The following is a 15,310-nucleotide window of genomic DNA, read 5'->3' on the forward strand; positions in this document are numbered from 1 at the left end:
GGAGCTAATTATGTAGAACACAGAGATTAAAATTAGTACCCGATTGCTCCATATTGAACCGTTCGCTCGAAATAGCAAAAAAGCTTGTCTTTTCAATAGCTCCCAGGGATACTCAGCCGTAATTCTGTAAAACCACATAACTTGGGTCAGTTTTGTGTCTTGACTCTCCTGGGATTTCCTGAAGTTTCCGCCGCACACACTGTGGAGTCATTTCCCCCACAGGCACTGCAGTATCCCGGCCAGCGAAACGCCAACCGAGAAAGCAACGCAGCAAACAGGTGGCCATCGGGATACCGGTCGTGTTGGCCATGCTCGCCCTGGTGGTAGGCTTAGCTGCGCTGGTGGTGTACATCCGTCTGCGAAGGCGCGCGGACACACCCTGCGTAGCGCCCGCCTGCGTCCAGCTGGACGCCATGCTGGTGGAGGCGCAAGACAAGAGTGTGAGTCCCTGCGACAACTTCTACCAGCACACGTGCGGTGGCTGGATGCGCAAGCACAACACCTCGGTGTACCGCGTCCGGCGCGCCGCCTTCTTCCAACGCCTTGACGACTACCTTTCAAAGGTACGGTGGCGCACTGTTCTTCAGTTGTCGATGATCAAGGGTTGCCACGTGTGCCATTTCTCGCCAAATTGGCCAGCACTCGAGACTCGTGGTGACTTGGCTACTTTCTGGTACCTTTGTGGATTGGTGATTTCAGGTACTTCCCGGCCGTTCCGACGCGCGGCATTCCACAAAAATGGCCTCGTTATGACCTTTCCAGTGCATTTGAGCCATCGAGACAAGCTCAACAAACCGAGCAGAACAAACTTTTAGGCAAATGACGCTGACATGGCTAAGTCTAGAATAGGTCCCAACTAATCAGTCACTCTAGCGTGCCGCGCTAGTACAGCGCTGTACAGCGTACAGTGTCCAGCGTACAGCCTACAGCTCTGTACAGCGCTACAGCGTACAGCGTACACCAGCGTACAGCGCTAGTTATTGGCACGAGTGGTAATTTCCCTTGGTCCTTTTGCCATCTAACATCTGATGTCGTACGAACAGCGTAAAAACCTTTAAGCTACGCCGTAGTCTAAAGTGTATTGCTTTAAAGTTTGCCGGACCTTTACATTTTATGCAGAGTGATGGAAAGTGTGTATGACGACATATAATAGGCACATGAATGTAAAACGACAGCGAAAGTGGTAAAACATTGTGCTCAGCAAACGCCCCATTTAGGTTATTGATATTATTTTAATGATGTATCTATATATGCATATTTTAGCTTGTTGTACATTGTAGTCACCTGCTGTCACAATCCCGCACCACCGCAACCTATTAAGATTTGTGATACCATTTTTACTTTTCGGAATATGTGCAGTTTTTCCGCGAAGGAAACAAAAGTAATTAATGGCATCGCTTTGCTGGAAATAGCTACTCTTCTGGCTTCTTTTCAAATATTCACATTAAGATGGCGACTTTTCGGGCTACTTTGGCTATGTTGGCGACTTTAGGCTGCTTTTAGCACCTGGCAACCCGGCTGATGATGCTCCGGGAGGCGTAAGCCGCCAGGCGCCTCAACACAGTGTCGCAGAGTGCTCCGTTTCCCGAGTTCTTCTAAATAAAAACCCCTTTCTTAAGAGAAGGATCGTTAAAACACGAAGCTTTCTGCCAGGCAACCTAAGTCAAAGTCAAAGTCAAAAATTCAAACTTCTTGGATCATGTCGGATTGGCGCGATAGGAGAGACCTCGGCTCTATCTGTGAGGGCCACAGGTTCGCTACCGACCACGGAAAGCGCTTTTTTTCTGGAGGCGCTTGATATGCCGTCGTTTATCATCGCCATGATCGTTTTCTGAAGCTCATAGTGTAAAGTTAGCTTTCCTGCAGCCAGGTTTGGTACCGGGATGGTCACCATCAGTAAGGCGTAGGAAGCTTCGCTTTAATATGGGCCTGTTGGGGAGCTCTGCTTCGGAAATCGGGGGGCACGAGTACCCCTGAGGTCGTATTCTCGGTTTGCCCCGTTTTGAAAACGCCAGTTTCGCTTCCGTTTCGTTGTGACGTACTTCCGTTGTTGGTGGGCTTTGGGTTGACTTTTGTGCAACTCTATTTTCAACACATTTTAAACACCTAAACGTGTTCTATCTCCCGTGTGTTTCTGTAAACGTATTTTGAAAACCCGCACATAAGTATTTTCTATGGGACAGTTGAAAGTTTTCGCCACAAGGGGACGAATGTCTAAACATGGCAGGTGCAGCCAGCGGTTTTGCGAGGCATTAAAACGTAAACAACGCTGCGGCTGCTCCGTGTCCTCGCACTTGAATCACGATTTTTAGGTCCGTCACACTGAGCCACCGTGTTTCAACATAATAAACCTCTGTTACGTATTTTGGCACCGATGCACTTGAGGAATGCTGAAGCGAGCTTTTCAAATAGCCTTGAACGATTCGCGATGGCGTTGGCATTTCTGCAGAACTCTCCTAGTGAAAAATTGCGCGAGTTGTCGAGCTTTTCGTTTCTTAACTACGTGTCTGCTTCGCGTAAACGTACTAACTTTGGGCTGGTGTACGTATTCGTAAGGTACCAATGGAAGTTTAGAAATTTCATGCCCAATTCTTGCGAAATTTCGGTCGTCTGCTGGACAGCCTATCAAGCTCGCGGACGTTCCTTTATTTCACTGTGTGATGGCCACGGCGTAGATGCACCGGCTCACGGAGGGCTACGACAGCGATATTGTTTCTTTGTTACCGACCGCTGAACGAAAACCACTGGTAGCGAAGAAACAAAGGGCGCATGTCACTTAGTCCTCGACACTGGGCCCTCGCTACCGGCTGCGAAGTTCGTCTCGCATCTCGTCGCACAGCCGCCGTACAGTCCTCTTCGAAAGGCTGGAGGATTGCTTCTGCAGGCATTTTGAACGGGGTCACATGTATACGTATTGCCATCCTGTTACACCTGCGAGCCAACAAAAAGGCGTTGCCGGCTTAAAATTGTCTGCTCCCCGAAACTGCCGCTAAATGCTGTAGCTCCGCTGTGCTTGCGTTCCGTCACATCCGTATATTCTTTTTTAGTCAATCAGGGCTCGCCCAAAACTGACATGACACGAGAAAACATTGAAAATTCCGCCCTTGATTTGTTTTCAAGCTGAGCGGGCAGTTTTTTAGTGAACTTAGCTAAAGATTTCCTTTTATTACGAAAACCTCATAAAATAGAGCTCGGTTCCAAAACTACGAAACATGAAACTAAGTAATGTTTAATTATGTTTTGCTAATAACTCACCACCACCACCGCATGCATTGGAATACCATTGTTACTGCTACACTACCGCTATATTCGGGTACAACTTAAGGAGAGCAATGGAGTTTGCTGCTGTGCCTCATCGCTGCACCCGGATGCTGCTCCGCGCGGCGCAAGTAGTGCGTTACTGCGAGTATTTTGAACATGGCGTGAGTAGTTTTCGCAATTTTTCGCACTAATAGGCTTATAAACCACTGCAGCGACGACAAACAAACTACCCGAGAAAAGGTAGACGGTATCCCACATTCGTAAGCAACCTCCTTTCAAAACGCGCGTGCCCGATTACACCCGGGTCCATCGCTAGGGCGGAGTGATACCGTACTCGAGCTGTTGCCGTTCTGAACTTGTCCCCGAGTATAGCACCACCGTTGCCCCTGTTCCGCCGAGCGCATGGGGGCGAAACACGGACCGGCTTTTGATGTATGTTTCGCATGGAGTGTTTTGCAACTGATGCATATTGAGTAACTTTGCTCCGTCCGTGACTCTCTATACTCGGGTACAACGTAAGGACGACAACCGGATGATGCTGGTGATTGCTAATGGTGTCCCTTTTGTAGCGAGGTAATGACGTATCATTTTACTAAAGCTAATATATCTGTGTTTTATATTCCACGTTTAATTATAGCGCTGCTATTAGTGTAGGCTCAAAATACCTTTTTTGGCCTCAAGGGTTCAAGGCCATATTCCCCTCTCTGCTTTCGTCCACCAGCATTCCAATCGTTTTCTCGCCTTGACAGCCTTGAAGTCAATTCCTTCTGTGCTACCCTTAAATTCTAAGGCTTGGAAGCCGAATATTTCCCTCATGTAGATTTGGATGGATATACTCACTTTCCAACACAATATGTTGCATAGCTTCAGTTTCTTTTCCGCAGAGCCCGCATACCCCATCATTTTATGCATACCTCCCAACAAAGTTCTTAGTTCTCAAGCAACCTGCTCTAGCTCCAAAAAGTAAAGCACGCGCCCTTGAAATTATCACTGAAAGTTTCCTTTCTGATGTTTAATTTCTCATCCCTGAACATCTCTAATGACGTTTTAGCTTCCATTTCTTCTCTCCATTTATTCGTTTCCATCGGCCTCGCTTCTTCTTTGGTTACATTGGCTATTTTGGATTATCCACTGTTCTTTCGTATTTCATCGTTAGCCTTTTAGTCTTCCTTGGGCACGGCGTGTCCACGCTTTTGACGTAAAGGTACCTAAAAACTTTACCTGTCCGTAATGGGTACATTTCACTAGCGCAAAAGACGGACCACACGAGTAAGAAAAACACAGGACGAACGCTTTCTTACTCGTGTGGTCCGTCTTTTGCGCTAGTGAAATGTACCCTTTACCGACTAACCAACTAGCCCAACTTTCCGTCGTTAAGTCTTTACCTGTCCACCTGCGTTGATCCATTGTTCTCAACCTTCCCTGTAAACATATTTTACTCGTAGCTTCTCAAACTTGAGAAGACGCCCAGCCCTAGCCCAGCTGTAATATCTACCCCTCCTCCTCCTCCTTCCCCTTTACCGGAGCGGGCCCACTCTGCTGCTTCGATTTCTTTGGCCTTGCTTTTTTGTTTCCATGGCTGCCTGTTTGGCAAGGTTTCCCCTGCCCCTCATCACCGCGGCCGGCTGTCCCTACGCGTTGTGAAAAGGGTGCGTTACGGCGAGTTGAACGGTACAAGAGTCGTTTTCGTGAATTTTCGGATTTAGTCTGCTTATAAACCTTGCAGCGACGATAAACAGTTTGGGTGGGAAAAATCAGACGAAGTGACGCGTTCAGCCCAATCATGGATCATAACGGACGCGCGTGCTAACGTCCTGATCAGTCGCTTCGGTGTAGTGATAAACTGCACGAGCTATTGCCGTTCTATACCTGTACCCTAGTATCGAAATGAGGGAAGTGCCCTTCGTGTTTTCTCAGCAGACAGACGCTTGTCTCCAAATGCGCGTGTCCCAAGCAAACACTTGATCTTGCTTGTGTTGAATAAGCACTTTGAGCGACTGGTTTGACCCATTTAAAATTGGCTGTCCTCCCCCATACCACACTTCATAGCGAGCGGATAGGGCTAATTCTAAGAGCGATGAAGTGCCTTTTTGCATCATGCATACCCGTCTGTATTAACAAAAAGGTAACCAGCGCCACCTTTCTCCTCGTGTGACACTCTCTTCTTCTGCGGGAAAGCTTCAACAATGCGCCCAAATAGATGTTCAGATAGGATGATGTTGAGTAGTTGGTACCAAAGCCGCCAATGGCAAATCCATGAATTGGGAGCTTGTCCAGCACACGTGTTTGTCATCTTGCTTTCCTCTTGTCGTTAAAGTATTTTTATCAACGAGAATATTGCAGCGGAATGCCTCACTGTGGCCGCTGGCCCTTATTTCCATTGCATTGCTGCGCCCGTAAACCACAATGACAGCCCCGGTGGTCACCTGGAAGTTAAGGCAAGAAAAATCAAGGATTTAGGCTCATATAACAGGCCCTGAAAGGGCTATTTAGGCTAACGTAGGCACTAAATACTGCCGGTTACGCACATGTAAGCTCCATTTGTATTTACTTCAGCGGTGTAAATTACGACAAATTTCTGTCTTCCACAAAAAAACGGCGGAGAAGCCTTTTGCTGCGGGAAAATTATTTTATTTTTTTTTCTGAAAATAAGCCATACCAGAGAGGTGATTTTAATAGATTTACGTAGCATGCACGGCGAAAACCAAGATACTCGACTTTTAATAATTAGCGTAAATGCCGATAATCGGCCGGACAGAATTTCGAAAAACATAAAATAAGAAAAATACCAAAAAAAGTGAAAAATGGTGAATAATTTTATCACAAAACCTGTATTTCCACAAAAAATTACGATTCTCACGGAAAGTCCACCTTTAATCGTTATAATAGTGCAAAAGGAGACAAATGGTCGGCTATATTTTCGAAAAACCAGAAAAGTAGGAAAAAAGAAAAAAAAAATTGGAAATGGCGAACCGTGTAACGCCCTGCATTTCCACAAAAATGCCGACCTCACGGAAGTTGCACCTGTAATCGTTATAATAGCGTAAATGGAGATAGTTTGTGGGACACATTTCCGAAGAAACAGAAAAATAAGAAAAATAGAAAAAAATAGCGACAATGGCGAGCCGTGCAGCGCCCGTAATTCCCCCAGAAATGCCCATTTGGCGGAAGTGACACCTGTAATCGTTATAATGGCGTAAATGGAGATAATTGGTCGGAAAAAATTTAGAAAAACCAAAGAAATGGCTTTGAAGTACTGACATATTTACAACCAGCGTTAGAATGGTACACATTAGAAAGCAATTGTTCAAATGTCTGCCGATTTTTTTTTTCAGCGCTAGAACCTCGAGTTTAATTTTATATCAGCAGGCTGAATGTATTGGATTGGTAAAGGAGATTGGCTTTGCCATGTTTTATTGAGTTTGTGTTGCACATTTAGCAATATTTTTTCAAACCTACTTCCCGCGTTATTCAGTAAACAGTGGTGCTACACTCGGTTACAACTCAAGAACGGCACCACCTCATGTTGTGTATCACTCCGCCAAAGCGCCGGACCCGTGACGGCAGTGCGCGCGCGTTTTGAAAGGGGTTTGCTATGAATGCGTGATATCGTCTGCCTTGTCTCACGCAGTTTGTTTGTCGTCACTGGAGTCGTTTATAAGCATATTAAGTCCAAAAAATCACGGGAACGGCTCACGCCATGTTCAAAATATTTCCAGTATAACGCCCCACTTGCGCCACGCGGAGAAACATCCGGCTACGGTAACAAGGCACAGCGGCAACTTCCGGTGCCGTTCTTAAGTTGTCACCGAGTATAATCCAGAAGGCCCGAGTTTGAGCAAAACTCGGACAAGGCGGAGCTGTGGTGATAATAATACGCTCATGATAGTATTTCGGGCCAGGGTTAAAACGCATTAAAAATGTGATTCATGCTGTTTGCTGATTATTGAGGTGACGCGATCGGTCCAGGGTAGCGCGCACCAAGTATGCGCCACAAGGGCGTGGCGCATCTTTCAGTGCTTTCTCTCGCTCCACTCATGCACTGGTGGCTACCGGGGGGCACGCCAATCCAATTACTTCATTTTATTAAACTTTTACTTTATTCTACAAAGCCTTTTTTTTCTTTCATGCGTTGATTTGATCCTTTTTTTTTGGAATTTTTCGTCCTAAAAAGCAGTTTCTGCCGTTGGTGGCACACAGTGCAATGATGTGACTATGGCCGACTGGCAAAAAAAAGCGGGTGAGGAAAGCGCGCCCCATTGAAAACAGTTGCTGCTCGTGTTACGTTATCGAAAACTCTCCGATTTTCGGGACAAACTTTCCTCGGCGCGGTCCAGTCTGCTTACGTGCTTTCAAGGCGAAACACTGGTGAGACGTATTAGCAATTTCTTTTTAATTTATTGTACTTGCGCCTTTTCATCGCTTTCGTTTCTTTTTCTTTTGGCACGGATTAATTTAAACGGCTTTTTGTTCTGGTGTTGCGTGTTTGCGTCAGTTTCTTCTCTTTCATTTGTTCGTCTTAGTGTGCAAGCAGACTGGAACACGCCACAACCTCCCCAGAAACGGGGTTCTGCGAGGGTGGTGTGCATCTGTCCTACTCCCGTGACATCACGTTCAGGCTTCACGCTGCACGCACTATTATACAGCTGTTACTGATCGAATCCACAGTGTTACGAATTTTGGGAAACGGGCACGTTAGTTCCTCAAAGATCCAAATTCCGGGTCCATCCCCCAAGTAGCCATGTGTTACGAAGAAAGGAACAGAGACAAGAAAAACGACTTTTCAGGTTTTTTTACTTTATTTCAGTTTGCTCTCCACCGCTCTTGTTCGAAGAAGCTCTCCACAAGCGGTTTGTTTTTCGTAGAGTTCAATCCCCTCAAAACCCTCTCTTCCTTCGCGCTTCTCCCACTCACGCTTACCCTCCCTCTGGCGTCACTCGGTTGCTTTAATTGTTAGCTCTCCCTTTTACTCGCTTTCCATGTTCTGTTTCCTACCACACGACGGTGACGCCTAACAAAACCCGTTGAAAGGTGTTAAGATCACCTCTCACAATAGGCACGCGTCGTTGATTGTATTGTAGAGAGGATAATTAAAAGATGCAACAGGCCATCAAGCTATCGGGGTATTGCCGTACCAGCATCGACCATGTGGAAGAGGAGGGCAGGATTATGTCCAGTCCAGACACGGGGATATGCGCCAAAGACGTGCCAGGGGAAGAAGATGAACCCCATGATGTGCATGCGCAAGGAACGAGATAGGTTATCTCAACGCTCGGATCGGCGTTCCTATCGGCTTCACCCCTGCGAATACGCCACCTCAACCGACTATCTGTGCGTCGATTGTCTCCTTGACAGCATGTGTAATACGTATAATCTATCCTGTCAGTAACGTTTTCGCAAGGAATGCGCGCTACGCAACCCCTCGAGGGCGACTGTCTGCCGCGCTTATGATAAACAAAACGCACGGTCATGCAACGCTTCGTTCGAAACTGCTTTGCGAGCAGACGATGACTGAAGCGCACGCTCCGGCTGCAGACGGATAGACGTGTGGCAGGAACCTGCGGAAGCTATGTCCGCCAAACCACCTAAAAGAAAGGCGAGGTCTGCAAAACATGTCTCCACTGATTATATTGCGCTCACATCCGCTGAGAGTCGCGTGGTGACTGTCGATGCTGCGGTCGCCACCAACGTTTCTGTAAAAGCTGCCCGCCGCGTAAAACCGCAGCGCACACTACACTTGCTCCTCGACGGTCATAGAGCTAAAGCCATTTCTAAGTCATCGGAAACGGGGTCTGTCGCCAAACGACTCCACAACCAATGCAAAGCACTTTTCAGAAGAAAGAAACGGGCTCGAAATTCCTATTTCGTTTAAGAGACCTGCCGGGGCAGAAATATGTGTGCTACGGAGACCATAAATATAAACCACGCCGCAGCAGCGGTCACCACGGGCGTCCCGAGTTTCCTCCGAGTTTTAACGTCAGTCAAACACATCCAACCCTTTCCGAGGCGCGGCGTAACCGAAGCCACACCCACCCATGCCGCCCACTTTTTGTGGGTGTAGCGTCGTAGCCACGAAGTCATCATTTGATTCCCGCTAGCTGTGACAAGATCTTTACACAAAACAAAAATGAAGTCTCCAGGCCACCATCAGCCAACGGTGCCACAGTCGCGTGGGTGTACGGTCAGTTTGGAAGCTACTATTATAAAAGCCCACAATAGAGGCAAAAACGACATGATTTTCCCATGGGAGCCTTCTTCATACAGCGTGAAAGCATAGTCGATGACTAATGACACAACTTTAAAGGGGGCCTGAGATGGATTTCAAAGTGTTTTTGTTTGTGTCAGAAATCTACACTATAGTTCTTGTAGAAACAAGTCCCAAAATAGTAAGCATATTCGCTCACGCTAACAAAAGTTATTACCCCGACGAGACAGAACTATTTCTTGGCTCGGCGGCTTGCGATGACGACATAGTCCGACCTCGTCCGAGGCGAAGCACTCATTTCATGGTTGGCCACCGGAATGTCCGCGATTTTTGACGGCGGCGGTTTGGTTTAGAGCGTCGTCGTTACCATGGTTACTTCAGCGAGTGGGTCGCACATGAGACGACGACGTCCTTTTTTTTTTTTAAGCTACGTTTTCAGCCTTTACGAACTTTGAGCAGGAGATACTGGTGATTGCGGAAGTCGACCTTGCATGCGCGAAAGTTTCCGTTAACGGTAACTTATTTTTACCGTCGCTACATAGCGATACAGAGGCTAGAATTTCTACCGACTGTAGTAGCGAGCCCCCTGCGCCGGCGAAATGTACGCTCGCGTTTTGATTAGATTACCGGAAAGTTCCGAGTGAACTCCCTCCCCCGAAACATCGCCCACCCCCTTTTACGGGTGAAATATTCAATTTACTGAAAGACGCGCGCCCACCCCGTAAAATCCATGGCTTTAGCGCCGATGAGTGAACAAAACAAACCCGAATCATCTCTTCATGTGTAGATGCGGTCACTTATTCGTCCTTTCCGCGCTTGACCCGAAATTTCGCCCATCTCGTATTTTTCACTTGATATCACTGTACTTAAATTTGGGTGGGCGTTCTTCCGGAACTTTACGGCACAGCAAATGCGCTGTGCTCTGCGCTTCATGCAAGCAATCTTAGTTGATGTTGTTTACTACATTCTTGCTAAATGATGATCAGGAGCACGATAAATGACATTTTTTTTAGAATGAGCGAGCAAAATTTCCGCCCCTACTCCAGCTTCCCACGCTTCCAATGGTTCAGATGCCTTTATGAACTAGCATAGCTCTTTTATGCTTTCAAAATCGTCTTGGGCAAGGTAATATAGGTAACTGCGGAATCATTACAATATATCTTACTCATTTTATATCGAAATATTTAACGGTGGCGTGAATTCTGGTTAATGCAATACTTGGTCCTAATTATTCCCACTAGATGGCGGCGTCAACGTCATGTTTACGATTTTTTAAGCTCTACAGTAGAAGTATACGGCTCTTTAAAAAAAAATTATTGTATTGTGAGAGTTCAATCTAAGACGTCTAAGATTCAAGCCATTTCAAGCGTAAGCGAACAGTTCTGGGCAACAAACGTTTGTGTCATTTGCTTTGCGACAAATTCGCCAGATGTCGCTACTCGGCAGAGCCGGTAAGCCGGAATGCAGAAACCGCAGAGTTCAATCCTTTCGTTTTCAGCGGCAAACGGCTACTCTTGCTTCATTTAACACGGTAAACGGTAAAGCGCACTAAGGACACTAGGCAACAGGTTCATTCATAAGGCCGGTGCAGCAAACCACATTTTCTGCGATCATGACTTGATGGGAAGCAATGTAATTTCATTGCTTCCTTTGGCAGTTGTCGTTACGGGATAAGCATGCTCTTGCCCTTGTCGCGACCACCGCAGAGAATCAGCTGCGACAGCGTTTGGGCTTGAACTGATTTATTCAGCCCGCGTGAGCGCACTTGAGCGTGCGCCTCGTGATCACAAGCAGTGCCCGGCGTCGTCCAAGCGCTGCGTGCGGAGCTGCTCCTTCGTCGTCGGCGCGGCGCTCCCTTGGCGCGCCGTTCGTTACCACCTCTGAAACAACGTCGAGGCTACGCTCGAAACACAGATGGTTCAAAGAATCCTTTCGGGTACAGCGTCCAAGAAAGCAAATGCAAAGAAAACTGATGATACTCTAACACCAGATACGGAGCGCTGAGCGATCACGCTGGCTCAAGCGTCGCTGCTCCTGCGCTCACTGTATCCTTCCGCCCGGTTTGGCCCGGTGTGTAAGTGCTTACACTCCGGTATAAAACAAATATGTGTGACTGTGTAAAAGCACCCACACACAAAAGATGTTTTTTGTAGCTTTTCGATGTTTTTACGCTCGTAAAAAATTGATTAAATCAAGAGCGCACAAACACGTCACGATTAGTTCAAGAAATAGCCGTTGCGCTCCGATACCATCGACCCCCCAAAAACCCCCATCTCAGGGGCCCTTTAACACCTGAAACGCACTCGCCAATTCTCCAACGCACTCTTCAAATGACACGCGACGATTTCTGATAAGCGCCCGCCGTGCACACTCAAGGAAGCCGTAAGCAAAAGCCATATTTGATGGTCGGGAGCACGGCGCGTTCCATTCGCTACAGTGGACCCGTTTGATTACTTGGTTTGCGTTTGCGCGGAGCTGCACTGGGACTGCCCTTAGGCCACGTTGCAAATATAATTTAGTGGAAGAACAGAACACCGAGAAAAACGGACCGCCTCTTACCGGGCGTGGCCAACAGCCACGCTGGGGATTTCAAAGTAGTAGTGGGGTTATCTAGCTTATGCTCTGGAATGAGTATTGGAGAGCGATTTCAGAGGGTACTGCATGAGGAAGATAGCACACGCCGTAGTTCATCAGCGTAAGCGGCCCCAACACAGCGCGCTGAATATGCAAGGAGTGCTGCGCGCGATTCCGGTGGTTTTGCTCAAGGTGTATCGAATGCTCCACTATCTCTGCTTTCATAACCCAAGCCTCTGGAAACTGGAAACTCGGGAGTAGGCGAAGCTCGGGCCTTCTGGAATAGCGCCCCAGATCTTGATATCATTTATTGCCTACTTAAAACTCAAGTTCTACAGTTACAATTTAAACTTAACTGGACGTTTTAAATCTAATTTAAAACTTTCTTCGCGGGGCAGATCAAAGTGGCTACCCAGCACGGAGCCACGGAGAAGGCTGCCCACTTCTACCAGGTCTGCACCGACGTCGTCAACGGCAAGCGGGACAACCTGGACGATTTCAAGAAAGCATTCCGGAACGCGGGAATCCTCTGGCCTTATCTCGGTCGCAGCAGTAACTCCTCGCCCAACGATGCATTGTTGGTGGCTGCTCGGGTTTTCACAACCTTCTATGTTGGCTCCCTGCTCACCATCCGCGGGCATCTGACCGACATGGTAAGGACCCCTACCGGAAGCTCAACGATATGTGGGGCACGCAGGCGCGCATGCGTCGAGCTGTCGTCCGCAGGCTTAGCTGGAGCATCATGTTCGAACGGTTCGAACCAGTGCGACTTTAACTTCAGAGCAGTGCAAAGTGAAAAAGTTGGGACTTATTAACCTTACGCTCTGAAAGAAGAAGGCGGTAAATGCTTTAAAGTGTCGCTGCATCTAAGACGGTTGACGGCCAGACTACGAGTTTACCGTCTTTTCGGTGCTGCTCTTCTGAAACTACCAAGGTGCTTTTAAAAGGTCAAAATTGTGCCTGGAGCCAACTTCTACTTAAGGCAACACGTTAGCCAAATGATGGCGCGAAGATCTGTAAAGGAGAACTGTTGAAAGGACAAGCACAGTACTCGTTTGGTTCACATGGCGAGACTGCTTTACTCCGATAACAATGGCAACAATTTTACGGCAAACTTCGAAAGGTAATATTGAAGGAAACACGTGAAGCAGTTGTGACACGCTTGCCACATTCGACCAACTTTTCTGTGTCGTCACCGATTAGTGTTTGTGCTATTGGCGGCCGGCGAACTAACCCATTGCTGAGACAAATAACTGGACACTTGTTCTAGTTTTGTTTGATCGGACCCCTTGAAAGCTAAACAGTAGTTAACACACTGAAAATGTTTCCAGGGCTAGACCATGGGACGACACTCCTACCATAACACGTCACTGTAGTGAAAATATGAAAGATTTTCAATACTTCTTGCGCTTTGTCGGTGAAAATTCTATTTCGTAAATACAATGGAACGGAGTGAGATCCAGAACCTAGTAATTTTCAATTAGGCAAAGTTGTGTTTTGTTTTCATGGCATCTCCTAGGAGTACTGACACAATTTTTGCGTTCCCTTTTCTTTTTCGCGGCTACAGGGACCTACCAACCCAGCAATCATTGAATGGCACATTATGTGACCGATCGCAGTGTAAATCTCACTTACAGCCTCGTTTATTCATGTCAGTTTCGGTTTAGACCAAACACCGAGACGGCCGCCATGACAGGAGAGTGCTAATAAAGAGCTATAGCAGACCGGAGAACCGGTCCCGGTACTCTACCCGGAACATGTGCGCATGCGCAAAACCACTTCTTTAGACACTGCGCATGCCCAGTAGCGCCGGCCGTCTACCGGCCGCCGTATTGGCACTGGTTTTGCGCTCCGCTATAACTCTCTAATTACATCACTTTTCTTGCTCTACGCACCCGGCCAGCATGACTATAGTCCCAATAATTGGGTCGTGATTCACAAGGGAGCGGAACGCGCATCAACAGCAGCCAGGGCCTTGGCTACGCCCGGGTAACCCTGACAGCATCAGGTTGATGGAACTGTGGAAAGGAGATTCGTAAAGTTTTAAAGCGTAGCATTCTTTTAGGAGTACTACACCACAGCCAGCACCGCGTAGGGTCCTGCATTTCCACAAAAATGCAGGTATCACGGAAGTTCCACGTGTAATTGCTATAGTGGCGTAACTCGAGATGACCGGTCGCACAAAATTTTGAAAAAGTAAGAAATTAAGAATACAAAAATTACGGAAAATGGCGAAATGTGTAACCCCACGAATTTCCACAATAATGCAGATTTTGTGAATGTTACAACTGTAATCGTTATATTAGCGTAAATGGCGATAAATGGAAGAATGATATTTCGAAAAAAAAAGAAAAATATAAAATAATTACTGAAAATGGTGGACCGTGTAACGCCCGGCATTTCCACAATATTGCAAGTTTCTCGAAAGTTCCAAATTTAATGGTTATAATAACGTAAACAGAGATAATTCCACGGGCGAAATTTCGAAAAACTAAAATATATGAAAAATATTAAAAAATAACGGAAAACGTCAAAACGTAAAACTCATGGCATTGTCATAACAATGCAGATTCCGCCAAAGTTCCACCTGTAATCGTTGTAATAGCGTAAATGGGGACAATTGGTCTAACAAAATTTTAAAAATTAAAAAAATAATAAAAATATAAAATAGTTAGGGAAAATGGCGAACCCTGTAACGTCCTGCATTCCCACATCAATCCAGATTTCACGAGGGTTAAGATGTAATCGTTGTAATAACGTAAATTGAGATAATTGGTCACACAAAATTAAAAAAAAATAAAAAATTATTTAATAATTAACGGAAAATGGACGGACGTATAACGCATGGCACTCTGCACAATATTGCAGATCTCGCGAAAGTTCCACCTCTAATCGTTATAATGGCGTAAATGGAGAGAATTGGCCGAACGGTATTTCGAAAAACGAAGAAAAGAAAGAAAAAAGTGTGGTTGAACCTTCTTTCATAGGAATCGGTGAAACACGAAAGTGAAATGTACCTTCACATGAGCATTTGAAGTTTAGTGTGCATCGATATGAACTTGCACACCGCTATTTATATTTCGTCGGTATGCCGCCTTTATACGCATCAACATTAGACACTGGATTACACGCGCCGAAGCATTGCGCAAATCCGGTTGAAAACACAGGCCCTCGCAAACCGTGTGAAAGAAACCGAACGGGTTATCAGCGAATCGTTATGTGAAGTCAGACTACGCTACAGCGAAACGAGCATGATTTGCTGGTCGGAAG

The 15,310-nt window shown here is 46.6% G+C and overlaps 1 protein-coding gene across 1 annotated transcript in view; it reads left to right on the forward strand.

Annotated features, from left to right (window-relative positions):
- Nucleotides 1–308: 308 nt before the first annotated feature.
- The window catches only part of LOC144161580 (endothelin-converting enzyme 2-like), a 29,357-nt gene continuing 14,355 nt past the window's right edge, over nucleotides 309–15,310 (forward strand). Inside the window, exons 1-2 of the mRNA XM_077692225.1 lie at nucleotides 309–563; nucleotides 12,439–12,693. Of these exons, the coding sequence (XP_077548351.1) occupies nucleotides 309–563; nucleotides 12,439–12,693 (510 nt within the window). The remainder of the gene's footprint in view (nucleotides 564–12,438; nucleotides 12,694–15,310) is intronic.

This window comes from Haemaphysalis longicornis, unplaced genomic scaffold (assembly GCF_048455015.1).
Source record: "Haemaphysalis longicornis isolate Haplotype H1 unplaced genomic scaffold, Haemaphysalis longicornis Haplotype H1 scaffold_12, whole genome shotgun sequence".
In the NCBI taxonomy this organism is placed as follows: Eukaryota; Metazoa; Arthropoda; class Arachnida; order Ixodida; family Ixodidae; genus Haemaphysalis; species Haemaphysalis longicornis.